This window comes from Beta vulgaris, chromosome 9 (genome assembly GCF_026745355.1).
Source record: "Beta vulgaris subsp. vulgaris cultivar EL10 chromosome 9, EL10.2, whole genome shotgun sequence".
Lineage (NCBI taxonomy): Eukaryota > Viridiplantae > Streptophyta > Magnoliopsida > Caryophyllales > Amaranthaceae > Beta > Beta vulgaris.
This window is the reverse complement of record NC_079210.1, coordinates 49,223,817-49,239,425: the sequence shown is the minus strand read 5'-3', so window position 1 is coordinate 49,239,425 and position 15,609 is coordinate 49,223,817. Positions and strand designations below refer to the sequence as shown.

Below are 15,609 nucleotides of genomic sequence, written 5' to 3'. Positions count from 1 at the left end.
AACGATTCCGATCCTACTGAACCACAAAAAATCACATGGTAGGATTCTAATATGATTCTACGATCCTATGATTTTACGATCCGATTTTATCGTAAAAAAATCATAAAGTAATTTCACTTATTACATTTATCCTATTAGATTTTGGTTTCATATCAATCTTATACTACCTCCGTTCTTTTTTAGTTGCAACGTTTGACAAATTGCACTATTCATGTTCTCTTATTTGACCATATTTATTGATTTATATGTTAAACAAAATATAGTCATGTGGGGTCTGTTTGATTCGTTTCGATGTAAGCTTTCATAATATCAAATTTTTATAATTTTTACTTACATACAATTAAAGATAAAACGATTTGAAATTGTACATTGGCAAGCGTGAAAGTCAAAATGTTGCAACTAAATAAAAACAAAAGTAGTAGTAACGCGTAATTTTCATAAACTCTCAACCTTGTAAGTTGTAACGCGTAATTTTCAAATAACTCTTGATTTGTGTTTTTTTGCTTCTTCTTCATTGTATTTTGCAATGGACCAATAACCATCACCATCCTAGTATAATAACAGCAAACTACTGGTCATACGTTTTGATCTCCAACACCTAACATATGGCACTAAATTGTAAAACTGAACCAATTGAATTTTGTGGGCACTTTTCCTATTCATACTGTCCTAACACCTTCCTTTCCATGGAATATCCCAAATATTTATCCCTTCAGGAATCTTCTCATTTTTAATTCCTCTCCTTTCTTAAAACAAAATATATTTTTTTAATAAAAATTAAATGAAAGGTTATACTGAAGGCTGCATATAAGTACACAAATACATTGTTTAAAATAAAATTTAATTGTAAATTTATGACAAAAGTTTGTAATCCCTCCGTTCTGTACTATAGTGCCTACTTCATTTTTGGCGGATCAAACTTTAAAATCTTTGACTGAATATTCTAATTTGTATATATAAAAAAAAAACATATACAGGTGGGATCTTGTTAGATTCGTCTCAATGTGCAGTTTTATAATATCAACTTTTTATATTAATACGAAATTGAAGGTATTAAAGGTCAAAGTTACGTCTTGGAGACCGTGTAAAAAAAACAAGCATTATATAATGGAACGAATGGAGTATTAATTTATGTAATAAATGACCAGTTAATGCTTGTTTTTTTTCATTTTTAGCTTCTTATATGCAACCGTTAGAATTAACATTTAGCTTTTTCCGAAAAAAAAAAAATCTCCTCTAGACCTTTTCTTTCAAGCCACTTGTTATCCCTTGATTGTCCTATAAAAATCCCCTACATTTCCTTCTTTTCTTTCCCAAACCCTCAAACACAACTAGTCTTAACAAGAGGAAAAAAAAAACACACACAACAAAAGAAAAGAGAGAAAAAAAGCTTAAAATTTTGAGAGTGATAATATTATTATTATTAAGCAAGATTAATGGCAGGAGAAATACTAGGAGCATGGGTGGATGAGCTCAACAAATTGAGGGAAAAGGCAAGAGCTAAAAATGCAGCTTTTGCAAAAGCAAGTAATGACCCAAAGAAAGAAACATTACATTTAGTTGGAAAATCAACAAGAAAAGATGAGAAGGAATTATTGTTAAGCAAGAAAACAGAAGAATCTTCAACAAGTTGTTCATTTCAGGAGACATCTACTCTTTCTGAATCCACTATGTGTTTACTTCTTGATCGTTTTGTACCTTGCTAATGATCAAGAATAGAGTAAGATTAATAATTATAATCTGTCTGTTTGGAATTAATAGTCACGCTTAATTTGAACTAGTAATGTGACAGCTTAATTAGGACAGATTGGAGGTAGTATGAATTTGTTCCCATTAATGTTGTTGTATATGAATTGTATAAAGGATTTATGTTGATTTGTGTAAGAATTGTTTCAGATTTCAAATTGGTGTATATAGTATATACTTCTTCTGTTTCATAATATTCGCTATATTTTTCATTGCGGGAAGTTTCACGTTACTTGCTATACTTTTTTTTGGGTAATAAACTCTCTCTAACTCTCGCCTCTCACATTAGTCTATTTTCTTTTTATTCTTTACCTCTTTCTTTTCTAAAAATTGTCCAAAAATCCGTAAATTGAGAAGTGTAGTGAGTAATATGTAACGGAGGAAGTAAATTCTTTTGCTGCAAGTAGGGATGGCAATGGGTCCTGGACCCGACCCAGACCCGCTAGGACCCGACCCATTTATAAGGGTCTGGGTCCAGAAATTTTAGACCCAATGGGTCCGGGTCGGGTCTGGGTCCCAAAGAGCATGTGTCGGGTTTGGGTTCGGGTTCACATGCTAGACCCAGACCCGCCCCACGGACCCATTTACATATTAGATTTTTTTTTTTTTTTTTACCTAAACTCTATAATTTTATGAGTTTTGATTTTGTGAACTTGTTAGTGTTGTAACTCCACTAAGACATGTAACTTTATAAATTGTAACATTTTAATGTTTTATAAGTTAATTCTTAAAATTTTATTTAGAGAATGTTTTAACTATGAATACAAAAACATATATATATTAGGCGAAAATTTTTAATTACATATATTCAAAAATGTGATGAAAAAATAAAACTAAGGACCCATTTAGGACCCGGTAAGGACCCACGGACCCGCTAGACCCAGCGGATCTGGGTCTGGGTCTGAAAAATCTAGACCCAACGGATCTGGGTCTGTGAAAAATAAACGGGTCTGGGTCCAGCTGGACCCGACCCAGACCCGCCCCATTGTCATCCCTAGCTGCAAGTGTGGTGTTTTCATATATAAGAATGCTTTGCATATGCTCTGACTAAGATGGTATGTAAGAGTAGGATTTGAAACTGAAAGTTCTGGTTTTTAATTTATTCTTAATTTTTTTTTTGAAGGGATTTTATTCTTAATTTATATAACCCTTCAAAATATAGTAATGGGTTATTTTGTTTGTTGTAATTTTGAAAGTTTGAAACCCATTCCTAGGTTGTACATCTAATTTCAGTTTGAGAAGATATAACAAAAAAAGTTAAGAAATTAAGACAAAATTAGTACAAACAACTTGGAAATAGAAGTACTATACTATTGTCCTAAGTCCATTAATTGATTTTCAAATAATGAAATGAGATTAAAATGCATGAACTTATATGTTAACATACTAATTATAGTAAATATGAATTTACTATATCATACGACACATGATGCAAAAATATGTTACTGTATACTGAATTCATTTAAGTTTTATCAAAAAAATTATTTATAGAGAAATAATAGTGGGGATTATGTTGAGACGGTATTAGATTTGCAATGGTATCAACTATCAAGACTTCGAAAAAAGTGATGATAAAATGAAGATATTAAAAATCTTAGGAAGACTTCGAAAAACACAGATAACACAATAAAATAAAACGGTTTTTTCACCAAATACCCCGACAAATCACAAAATTCACCATATACCCTCAATGTTTCAATATTCACCCTGCAGTTTCCGAAAACGTTCAACAAATACTTTTTTTCTAACAGGCGTTAACTTGCCATTAGCGTTATTTACAATTATGTCATTATTAACCCTGAACCTTAACCCTTAAATCCTAAAACTCTACCCTAATCCTAACTCTAATCCTAACCCCTAACCGTAACCCACCATGGCCACCACCCTTCCTTCCTTCCTTCCGTCCCCCCATCCCCCCCCCCACCTCCTCCCTCTTGCAGCCCCCACCCCAACCCCCCTCCTTCTCTCTCGCAACTCCACATCCCCCAAGAATTCAAATATCACCACTAGCCCCCCTCCCCCACTGTTGTTCGCGCATTCTCCCCCTCCCCCGCAGTCATGCAATCCCTCCCCCGCAGCCCTCCCCCACTATTATTCTCCTCTGTTTTTGAATTTTTGGTAACCTAAAGTTGAACCCATATTTTCGAATTTACAACAATTTTTGGCTGGATTTTCGAAATTTTTGAAGTTGTGAGCCCATGGGAGGGAGGACTACGAGGGAGGGGGCTCGGCTGGAGTTGGTGGGGGTGGAAGGAAGGGGTTGGGGACGGGGGCCTAGCACGGGGCGGGGTGGTGGGTTAGGGTTAGGGTTAGAGTTTGGGGTTTAAAGGGTTGTGGTGAGGGGGTTTATAATGGCAAAAATGTAGATAAACGTCCGTTAGTAAAAGGGCATTTGGTGAACGTTTTTTGAAACTCAGGGGTATATGGTGAATATCTGAAACATTGAGGGTATATGGTGAATTTTGTGATTTGTCGGGGATATATAGTGAAACAACCGTATAAAAAAAGGATCACTATATTATACCTACTATAAATGGACTTCTTTTATCCCCCGAACTTTCTAAAATGCTCTCAAAAGGTTGGTGCTTCTCCACCTTTTCCTTTAAAATACTCATATTTTTTTCTTAACAAATGATTTTTTATTCAACAAGTGACAGTCTGTGAGGTATTAGTGAGGTTTTCTCTTTAGAGGTCAACAAGCCACAATAATTTGACTAAATTGATGTGAAGGCAATAAGTTTGTAGAGGAAATCAAAAGTGAATCAGATTAGTAATAAGTTGTAACAGTATTATTGGCTTATTATAGTCTTTTAATAAACGAACCCTTGTGGTTGAAATTTTTACTTTCTATTGCAAGCCTATGAAGTTTTCTTTATAAATATCTCTCTTTAACGTTGTTATTTGTACTTTTATTTTCATAAAAACAGCCGTAAAATTCTCACTAAAATTCACCTCCCCACTCATACTGATTCACTCCAATCAACAATGACCCTCTCTTTTCACTTTATGCTCAAGTCTCTTGTTGACAAAATCCAACTTCTACTTTGTGTCCTAAGTAATGTGAAACGGAGAAAATATATTATTAAAATGATATTATACAATTTTGTATTCAAAAGTCATTTTATGAATTTATCCCTTTCCAATGGAGCTGGAACTCTATTCTATTTTTACCTATCTCGATTTCTAGTTCTGCCCGCTCAAGTAATGTGTACAAAAATCTTGCATTATACATATGTACAGACAAATCACAAAAGAATATTACTACATGGCATTATACTTTGTTATTCTATCTTCAGCAAACAACTATGAGTACGAGCTGTTCTCAATACTCTCAGAAGATAAATCAGTTAAGCTGCTGAAGTTAGCCTTATCTTCCTCCCATCTAAGAATCTCCCTTGCATATTTCAGAGCATTATCAACCGTATCCGACTCCAGAGCAGTAACTGGACAAACATACAACGTCCTTCCAGTTAATGATGTAAATAGTCTCTTGAACTGCACAGCGATGTAGTGGAATGCTCGTTGAGCCAGAGGCGCTATGGTGGTACTGCTGCGCTTAGTGCTCTGATGACGGCTGAACACTGGGTTGAAGTCTTGAAACCACTCGCAATGTGTGAGGGGTACTTGCTCAATCTTTTCCTCTAAGAGATCAAACTTGTTAAGGATCAAAAGAAAATGTTTATCTTTATATGTTGGGTCAGAAATGATGCTCTCAAACAGTTTCTTGCTCTGTAACATCTTGTTTGCAAGTATTCCACTACTATCTACCTCATATTCATCGTAATCTGTTAGGGACACGCAAAATATGACGATTCTAGCATCTTCAAACATCTCCAACCACTTGCAGTTCCTCCCGAGGCTGTTGGCGTGCACTCTAATTAATTGGTATCTGTAATGCATTGACAACAAGAGTGAGAAGACATGATTCTTGAGATTGCATTTTACTGCATAAAGGAGGTATTAAGACTGGGACTATACCTGTTTTGTTGTTCAACAAACGATAAAAATAACACAAAAACAAATACATATATACTATGAAGTATAAAGAAATCGAACTGGGACTCTGGGAGAGAGACCACAAAAATGATGCACTAGATCTTTACAAATGGTGTTTGATGGTGAATACATGGCTCACAAATCATTCAAGAGAATTTAACCTTGGTTCATACGTCAAAATGCATTTCATTCAGACACTCAAGATATTCTCCGAATACATCTGATATAACATCACACAAATAAGCCAACGGAAGTAGTAGATCACAATGTCTAAAAGCAAAACAGAGCTGAGCAAAGACGGCACATATGTGCCAAAAAGTGACACAAATTTGCCATCCAGCTTCAAACCCAATCTTCATCAAGCAACTCTATATGCCAAGAGCAAGTGAGCAACCTCCCTCACCATCCTCGACATCTTGATGGGATCCAAACACAACAGAGGAAAGACAGAAAAGTAAAACCACAACCAGGCAAAGGACCTAAACCTATGTTTAGCATCTTAAGGATCTAAGCAATTGCCATTCAATATGTGACTTACACTATTATGCCTGAATAAACCATCAGTTGTCTGGGGTGTTACCTGGTCTCCAATACTTCAAATCATACACATAAGTCATCTCAACTATAGCCTTTAATTGGTTCTTATCAACTAGAAAATACCAACAACTTGAGTAATCACCCCCATATTCCCTTGTAACCAAACTAGAGTTTAGGAAAGGAGAGAGGAAGGATGTAACTTTTTCACCCCCGATTGACTAACGATCAGCCATTAGCCCATTACGCGATTAGCCTGACTCTATTGACTACTAAGGCAAATACAAAATAAAACCCACATAGCAATTGATTCTAACAATAGCTGGACAGATGTCCTTTCTTGAAACCAATTCAACCATCATGATTCAGCATGTAATGCTAAAGCGATTTTTGCCAACTACAATCTAGTTCAAGTGCAGCACATAAATGTGATTGCGTATTGTGTGATGAAATTCATCTTCAGTACAATAAACCAAGAGTGGAAAATGTAATTAAGATATAATTGATACTGAAATGACGATGGTAGTTGTTCTACAATCAGGGTCTCTTCAACATTTGCACAAAATAAAAGATTTACCTTGTAACAGGATCTGGTTGCTCATCAGGGTCCCTGCAGACATCATCTTGTGGCTGAGAAAATGAAAATTCCATAGAGGCGAGACCATTGGATGAAGTTATGCCCTCTGCATACATGATGTCGGTGTCAGAGGGTTCATAATCCACTTTGGTAACATCAATTGCCTGCAAAGGATATATGGTTAGCAGGCATAGATCGGTCACCAAATAATGCTGTTTACTACTTTTTCAGTTTCAACTTGTAGAAGATCATTTAGGAAATCTAGTTCATTTAATAAATTGAGGCCATTGCATGCACCAAATACACTAATAGCATAATAAATATCAGAAAAAATAAGAGAGGCAGAAACTGCAAGGGAATGTGCCTTACCCTATCTAAGAAATAACTGGCAACCCTGGGTAATTCTAGTTCATCTCTTCTGTTGTAAGTGGCTTGAATGGCTGCATCGTTCCATAACTCTTCTACACATGGTGCATACTCTCGAGCAGCAGAGAAAATCAAGTGCAGATTATTTGACAGCATGAGATTGATGAGCCAGTCAGAAAAGACCTTCAATTTCTTCCCAATGGTATACTCTGTCATAAGTTGTAGTTCACTTCCCGAATCTACAGGAATCAAAACACCAAAGGTGAACTGAGAAGTCTCACATACATCAAAAAAATTTGGATGTCACTAATAAGAGCATATTAAAGAAATCGATATCTCTTGGTATCTTAGAGAGTGTTTGGCTGAGCTAAAAACATTTTCCAGGAAAAGTGGTTTTTGTATTTTCTTTGTTTGGTTTGTAATGAAATAAAAAAGTTCTTCTCAAATGGTAAAAATATTTCTTTCAAGGGTGAAAAGATCATTATTTTAAAGGGTAGGAATGTCGCATTTCCCTCTCTCTCTACCTTACCTTTCTCTTTATTTCCTCCCATCTGTCCTCTTCCTTCCATATTCATTCTTCCTTTTCTCCCCAACTTTTCGTGCAAATAACCAAACAAAGGAAAACTAATATTTGATTTTGTAGCCCTGGAAAATGTTTTTCAGGGAAAATCATGTTTCGTGGAAAATATTTCTTGTCCACCCAAAACAGAAACCTTAGTATCTAGGATATTATTGTTAAGCAAAATATCAAACTTAATTATCTTTGGTATCTTGTGTATAATTATATGATTTTGTGTACATCTCAAAATTTATCTTATACCATGGAGTATATCACAGAGTGTAAGCTTCTTTGTTATCACACTCATAATCACCAACACTTCTATATTTATCAATACATAGAGGCTTTAAGATATATAAAAGACGGCTACAACAGGAACAATCCACAGAGTTTTGATAGATAATAAGATGCAAGCTTTATGTTACCTGATGGACCAGGATCCGTTGACTGCCTCTTCCTCATTATTTCTAACAGACTCTGTTCTTCAAAAATCTCACGCCCTTCAAGTAGTCTACCAAGATAACCATATAGATTACTCTGAATCATGAACTTAATATTTTGACGCTCTTCTTGTGAGAAAGGAATATTATATAAAACCCTGGCCTGATAAGAAACAATGTTGAAGCACAACAGCAGGTGAATGACATCAGTTTTTTTGAAAGATTAACGCACAGTTTCACCACATAATTATGACACCAAGTATCACTAACTAGCGAATATAAGTAACTCTCAAAATTTATATGCCCCATGCTTTACTATACAATCTAAACAACTAAGTGGCTCTGGTCTCTGAGAAACAAAACTTTTTCGAGTTGATATGCACATAACTAACCTGCTTATAAATTGTACTTGTCCCGGAACAATCATTGCCAACTAGAAGCACTTTACATAATGCTCTTTGTTCAAGGTAACAAGAGAGCGCTCCTTCAGCCATAGGGTTTGGTTGCCCTCTAGGATGTGGAGATTCAGGGGTAGGCAATGACAAGATGGTGCACAAAAGCTTGGTTCTTTTCTGCAAGAAAAGCACAAATCTGGTAAGCAGCCAAAAAGAAAGAATACTTTGACAATTAAAGGCTTAGCAACTAAGTAAGTGGAAAACTATACCTTGCTCCATATAGGGCCCTTTTCCAACTTCATTCCCTCTTCAAGATACCTTCCATCTGCCTGCACCCAGAAATTTGGACTCCCTTCACATATAACACCAGCTGACTGCAAAATTTAGCATACACTATTATATTATATATCATTAAGTCAATAAAGGCCATTAGAATTTTAGGCATAAAAGAGAACAAACCCTCAACATCCATTTTTCTGCTCCAGTGATCTCGCGACCATTAATTGTCACTTTTTTGTTTCCATTACTAGCATCCTGCTTCATCTTTTGTTCACCAACCTGAAGCTGCGGAGTAATAATCTGGCAAGGCCCGTGCCCTTCCTGTTTCATCAAGGCATGATTCCAAGATCAAAATCTGCTTCAGATTATGCTACAAGTACAATGTCAAACTAACATTCCTTGTATGCAAAAGAACAAAAATAAGAAACTATATTTACCTTTCCCCATAAACCAGTGACTCTATCATACCAATAGGACCCCGGTTCTAGATTCCTTGGAGGATTGGAGCAGCTACGCAACCTCATCAGTTCCTTCAAGCATAGTTTGCGGCCATTCACCAAAATGCACTCTGGGGGTAACTGATTGGCAGCACAGCATAGCTCAGCCTGCATAATTTGTCTCACCTCCTCCTTCTTCAACCATTTCCTCAGAATCCGTGAGCTCTCTCCAAGCATCTTCCGCTTTGACTCATCAATACGACAGCCAATGCACACAAGGCATTTTCTTCCTTCTGGCATTGATCCCATTGCTTTTCTAATGCAATGGCTACAATACTTGGCATCACAAACAATACAAGCTTCTTTCTCAGTAAAACGGTTCCCTTTATGACAACGATAGCACATGCCCTTCTTAGGAGGCCTTTCAGGCACTGGCCTCTCCCGTACAAAACAGTCATTGCTATATATCGATTCTCCCTGAGCACCTAAAAAATCAGACTCCTGATCATGGAAGGTAACACCACCCTTCTTCTTCTTCCTCCTACACTCAAGATGTTCCCCATCAGAATCCTCCTCTTCCTCACAAAAACCCCCACCAAAACGCTGAGAATTCGAACCAGATTCATCCGGATTCCACTTATCCAAGTCCATAGAGTTCTGAAAAGCCTCAATCTCATTACAACCATATGGGATTTCCAACATATCTGAACTCTCAGACAACTCATGTGAATGATCCCTAGTACTATCAGAAAACCCTAGTGTACCTGAACTCTCCACCCCATCTTTTAAATCCTCATTTCCAATAAACCCACCATAAGAAACATCATCACTCAAACTATTCTTCACAAGGGTCACCTGATTCTTCGAATCGTCGACCTTTGAACCTAATCTAACCTCATTATTTGCCCTAATTTTACTCCTAACAATTGGTTCAACAACAGGCAATGACAAATTATACAAAACAGCAGGTGAAGCAGCAATTTTAGCAGTTGGAATACAATCAACATCAACAGGTAAAACCTTAAGAAGCATACTATTACTAATAGGAGAACCTGTATATTCCATAGCAATTGAAATATCAGCATCAAAATAATCAATAAATTCAGTACCAGACATTGATTGTGAGACAGGCATGATCTTCTTCATAATCCTCGCCATTACTTAAACTTTTCCCACCAAATTTTGCAACTTTTCAAATTTTCAAATCAAACCCAGAACACAAAAACCTCAATTTTTACTCCCTATCTCTTTCTCTCACCTCAACTTAACATCTTTATTGTAAAGCTAAAACCTTGGGTATAAGAATGGTACTAAAGTAGACATGATTATAATACAAATGTTGGAAAAAAAATCAGAAAAAATTGTTTCTTTTCTCAAATATATTAGACTTAAGGAAAGAAAGAGATGATTGAATTGTGGAATTAGTCTTTAAATGGAAGTGAACAACATTGAAAAAATTGATTTAATTAAGTTCTGAGTATGTATGGAAACATAAATTAGAGAGAAGAAAAAGGATGTAAATATGTAATAAACAAATAAAAGTATGAGAAGAAAAGAATTTGGTCGTTAGATTAAGAGTGGAGTGACTGACTACACACAAGTCTAGTAAAAAGAAAGAAATGTGAAGATGTTGTTTTTCTTTGATTCAACAACGCGTTATTTGAAGGTGCTTCGAAATTGAGGAAAGACTTGAGACTTATAGGAGTCAGAGTCAGACTTAGGTGAGAGAAAACGATTGTAGTGATATTTCCAGTCTTCCGGACGATTAATCAAAGGCTACTTCTTTCATGTTATGGCGGTTTCACTTGCTTGCGCCACGCCAGACGCGACGCATATGATGGCTCTGTTTGGGGAAGCATTTTAGCTACCTTAAATGATAAGGTGCTAACATATTTTAGGTACTAAAATGATTAATAATGTTTGGGAAGCACCTAAAATAAAATTTCAGGTGCCTAAAATGACTTAAATGATAAGTTAAAAAATTTACCTTTTCACAATCAGGTGACTGAAATTTTGGAAAATCTTTCCAAAATTTTGACAACAACTAATTTTGCTAAAATAATTTATCAACTTAATCAATTAATTTTGCCAAACAGTTAAACTAATCAGTTACCTTATCAGTTTCAGCACCTTATCAGTTTCAGCTTTATCTTATCAGTTTCAGTTAACTTATCAGTTTCAGTTTATTTTCAGCTAGTAATGCCAAACAGAGCCGATATGTCGACTAGCTTAGTTGGTAAAAGTCGTGATGATTAAAATTTTAGTTGGTAAAAGCCGATGGAGGTGATAGTTAAGATTTTAGTTGGTGAAAGGCGATGGAGATGATAGTTAAGATTTTAGTTGGTGAAAGGCGATGGAGATGATAGTTAACATTTGTGTTCAAATGTTGTTTTATTTACATTATTGTACTTCGTTTCTCTTTATCAAAACGAGAATTTAGATTTTGCTCACTAAAGTTCTTTTAGTTTTTCCATTTTAATTTTTAAATGAGATAAGTTAAGTTAGGTAATCTCTAAATAAGAAAAGAGAACGTATTGTGTCGGACTCGTCCGACACAACACTCTCATCGGACGAGCAACGCAACAACGCGCGCGACTTATTAAAGACCGAAAATAAAAAAAAAATAAAAAAACAAAAAAAAATTTCATCCCCTTCATCCGCTTCATCCGCCATTGTTCAAGAACAAAAACATATCCAACACTTCCACTTTCTCACTACAAATCTAGTTCCACTACTGAAATCTAGTTCGTTACAAATTGAACAAGAATGTCAGCCGAAGATTCGAATTCACAAATCGCAAGTTCGTTACAAATTGATCTGAGCAATGAGAATACTCACAGAGATCTCACATTACAAATCGAACTAAACAATGAAAACCGTAACACAGATATCACATCAGAAAAAAAAGAAAGAAATTACATGAAGAATCAGCTGGAATACAAGACAAAGTAACAGGTATATGTCTAAATTTAATTTTCAATTGCATTTACTCATTTTCAGTTATAATTTTGATTGTATCAGTTAGTATGCATAAAATTACCTTTTACATTGCAACAAAAGTCTATTTTTCACTCATTAACTTTTTTTTCAGTTAGACTTAATTAGTTTTAGTTAGATTAACTTATAAAGTGATCAGTTAGAGTACTTTAGTTTTCAGTTAATATAGTTTTCAGTTACACTTAATTAATTTTCAGTTGGACTTATTACCTCTTCAGTTAAACTTATTTACGCTTCAGTTAGACTTATTTACTCTTCTGTTAGACTTATTTACTCTTCAGTTAGACTGATTCAGATAGACTTATTAAGTGTTCAGTTAGAGTAATTTAGTTTTCAGTTAGACTTATTTACTCTTCAGTTAGACTGATTCAGTTAGACTTATTAAGTGTTCAGTTAGAGTAATTTAGTTTTCAGTTAGACTTATTAACTCTTCAGTTAGACTTATTTACACTTCAGTTACACTTATTTTCTTTTCAGTTAGACTGATTCATAGACTGATTCATTTAGACTAATTTAGTTTTCAGTTAGACTTATTTAGTTTTCAGTTAGACTTTTTAACTCTTCAGTTAGACTTATTTAGTTTTCAGTTAGACTTATTTGCTCTTCAGTTAGACATATTCAGTTAGACTAATTTAGTTTTCAGTTAGACTTATTTAGTTTTCAGTTAGACTTATTAACTCTTCAGTTACACTTATTTTCTTTCAGTTAGACTGATTCATAGACTGATTCATTTAGACTAATTTAGTTTTCAGTTAGACTTATTTATTTTTCAGTTAGACTTTTTAACTCTTCAGTTAGACTTATTTAGTTTTCAGTTAGACTTATTTGCTCTTCAGTTAGACATATTCAGTTAGACTAATTTGGTTTTCAGTTAGACTCATTCAGTTTTCAGTTAGCCTTATTTAGTTTTAAGATAGACTTATTTTCTTTTCAGTTGGTCCTTAATTTATTTCATTTAGTATAATTATTCTTTCATTTGATACTATTACAATCATTCTCAGCTACACTTGTTTAGTTTTCAGTTAGTGCTTTTGTTCTTTAATTTAGTGTCCTAATTTTTTGACAATGAACTCAACAGCTGAACATGAATATCTCAAGTACATCAATGACGAAAATATCAGTACAGTTTAATAGGGAGACATGTTACAGATCACAAAATGGCTACAACTTGTATCAAGCACACTCAAGAGCATTAGGATTTAGTATTAGGAAACAAACTCTAAGGAGGAGGAGAATTGATAATTCAATATACGAATTCTACTTGGTTTGCTCAAAGGAAGGAGGCTCAAAATCAACAAACAAAATAACAGAACCAAAAGAAAAAGACACACAACAAGAAAAACCTGTTCAGATACCAGATGTTGAGCAGCCAACCAACAAAAGAAAGGAAAGAGTAGTCAATGAAACAAGAACAGCATGCAAAGCCATGGTCAGATTTAAGCAAGAAAAACCTGGTGAAGACTTTGTTGTAGTAGCTCATGAGTTGCAGCACAACCATGAGTTGGTAATACAACAAGAAATACATCATCTGAAACAAGAAAGGAAGATAACTGAACAAAAAGGACAACTAATACAAACAATGGTTGAATCTGGCATAAAGCCAATGCATGCATACAACTTTTTGTGTCATGAGGCTGGATCAGAAGAAGTAGTGGGCCACACAAAAAGGGACCATCTAAACTATATCACACAGTACAGAACAAGATTGGTTGAAGGAAAGGATATGCAGAGTGTGTTGGACTTACTTCAGCAAAGAGCGGATGATGATCCTGCATTCTTCTACAGGCTGAAATTTGGGGAACATAACAACATCGTCAGCTACTTTTGGCGAGATTCAATGATGTTGGAGGACTTCAAAGCATATGGAGATGTTATGATATTTGACACAACATATAGGACAAACAAATATGGACTGATATGTGCACCATTTGTTGGCATAAATTGCCATTGGAAAACAACAATGTTTGCATGTGCTTTCATAACTAATGAAAAGGAAGAGAGCTTTGAATGGCTACTAGAAACATTCAAGAGAGCAATGTGCCAACAAGAGCCAAAGACAATTTTCACTGATCAAGATAAGGCAATGGGCAATGCAATTGAAAAGGTATTTTTCAGTTAGAATTATTTAGTTTTCAGTTAGAATTATTTAGTCTTCAGTTTGAGTTAATTATTTATAATTCAGTTAGACCTATTTAGTTTTCATTTAGACTCATTAATTTTTCAGATAGCCTTATTTACTTTTTAGTTACACTAATTTACTTCTCAGTTAGACTCATTGAGTTTTCAGTTAGACGTATTTAGTTTTAGTTAGACTCATTGAGTTTCAGTTAGACTTATTTAGTTTTCGTTAGACTAATTTAGTTGTCAGTTAGACTCATTTAGTTCGTTAGACTCATTTAGTTGTCAGTTAGACTCATTGAGTTTTCAGTTAGACTCATTTATTTCCACTATTTCAGTTAGACTTCTTTCTTTTTCAGTTAGACGTCTTGATTATTCAGGTAGACTTAATTAATTTTCAGTTAGACTTATTTAGTTGTCAGTTACACTTATTTACTTTTCAGTTAGACAAATTTACTTTTCACTTAGACTTATTTAGTTTTCAGTTAGACTTATTTAGTTTTCAGTTAGACTCATTTAGTTTTCATTTGGGCTTCATATTACTTCTTTTTGTCTAATGAAATTTTCAGTTAGCATTTACACTGTTTTCAGTTAGACTTCTTAAATTTTCAGTTGGTCTTCATATTATTTCTTTACCTTTTAAATTAGATTCACAAGATTCAAATGAAAGTGATTTCTAGCATAATATGTACTATCTTAAATCAGGTTTTCCCAAATACAAGACATAGGCTTTGCCTTTGGCATATAGAGAAGAACTTTGTAAGCCACTTCGGATCCCTCAAGACCAATGAAGACTTCAAGAACATGTTCAAGAACTGTTTGATGGGGTGCAAAATGAATCAGGCTTTGAAGAATTGTGGGCGAAAATGATGGAATTGTATGGACACGAGAAAAAAGAATGGTTCGAGCAAGTATATGATCAGAGACACAAGTGGTGCACCGCATTAAACAGGGATATGTTTTCAGCTGGAATCTTATCATCACAAAGAAGTGAAGTCACAAATAAGGCAATATCATTCAATGCAAAAGCAACAACAAACCTGTTTGAATTCTATCATATATTTGAGCAAACAGTGAAAAGATGGAGAAGCAATGAAACTAGTGACAACTTCCGGAACAGAACTGAACGTCCCAAAGCCGTCAAATCCAAATCAAAGCTTCTGAA

General features: G+C 34.8%; 2 protein-coding genes across 3 annotated transcripts; one reads left to right on the top strand and one right to left on the bottom strand.

Moving 5' to 3' along the window:
* Positions 1-4,802: 4,802 nt before the first annotated feature.
* LOC104904429 (extra-large guanine nucleotide-binding protein 1) lies at positions 4,803-11,080 on the bottom strand. The gene is made up of 8 exons (XM_010692672.4): positions 9,330-11,080; positions 9,073-9,213; positions 8,883-8,987; positions 8,611-8,790; positions 8,204-8,381; positions 7,223-7,458; positions 6,854-7,017; positions 4,803-5,635 (listed from the first exon to the last, which is right to left on the bottom strand). Exons 1-8 carry the CDS (start codon positions 10,485-10,487, stop codon positions 5,050-5,052), a joined length of 2,748 nt encoding a protein of 915 aa, XP_010690974.1. The 5' UTR covers positions 10,488-11,080; the 3' UTR covers positions 4,803-5,049.
* A 2,414-nt stretch (positions 11,081-13,494) lies between these two features.
* LOC130590113 (protein FAR1-RELATED SEQUENCE 5-like) lies at positions 13,495-15,609 on the top strand. Of its 2 annotated transcripts, XM_057392072.1 has the most exons (3): positions 13,495-14,430; positions 15,150-15,203; positions 15,288-15,609. In XM_057392072.1, exons 1-3 carry the CDS (start codon positions 13,753-13,755, stop codon positions 15,312-15,314), a joined length of 759 nt encoding a protein of 252 aa, XP_057248055.1. In that variant the 5' UTR covers positions 13,495-13,752; the 3' UTR covers positions 15,315-15,609. The 2 variants fall into 2 exon arrangements, with proteins under 2 accessions (XP_057248055.1, XP_057248056.1); XM_057392073.1 differs by lacking the exon at positions 15,150-15,203.

Excerpts from the sequence above, each read along its gene's own strand:
- LOC104904429 (XM_010692672.4), bottom strand. The coding sequence starts at position 10,487 with ATGGCGAGGATTATGAAGAAGATCATGCCTGTCTCACAATCAATGTCT. Across the intron at positions 8,988-9,072 it reads CAGAAAAATGGATGTTGAGG|TCAGCTGGTGTTATATGTGA; the intron begins GTTTGTTCTCTT and ends TAAATTTTGCAG. Across the intron at positions 7,459-8,203 it reads AACGGATCCTGGTCCATCAG|ATTCGGGAAGTGAACTACAA; the intron begins GTAACATAAAGC and ends TGATTCCTGTAG.
- LOC130590113 (XM_057392072.1), top strand. The coding sequence starts at position 13,753 with ATGGTCAGATTTAAGCAAGAAAAACCTGGTGAAGACTTTGTTGTAGTA. Across the intron at positions 14,431-15,149 it reads TGGGCAATGCAATTGAAAAG|GTTTTCCCAAATACAAGACA; the intron begins GTATTTTTCAGT and ends ATCTTAAATCAG. Across the intron at positions 15,204-15,287 it reads GGCATATAGAGAAGAACTTT|GCTTTGAAGAATTGTGGGCG; the intron begins GTAAGCCACTTC and ends AAAATGAATCAG.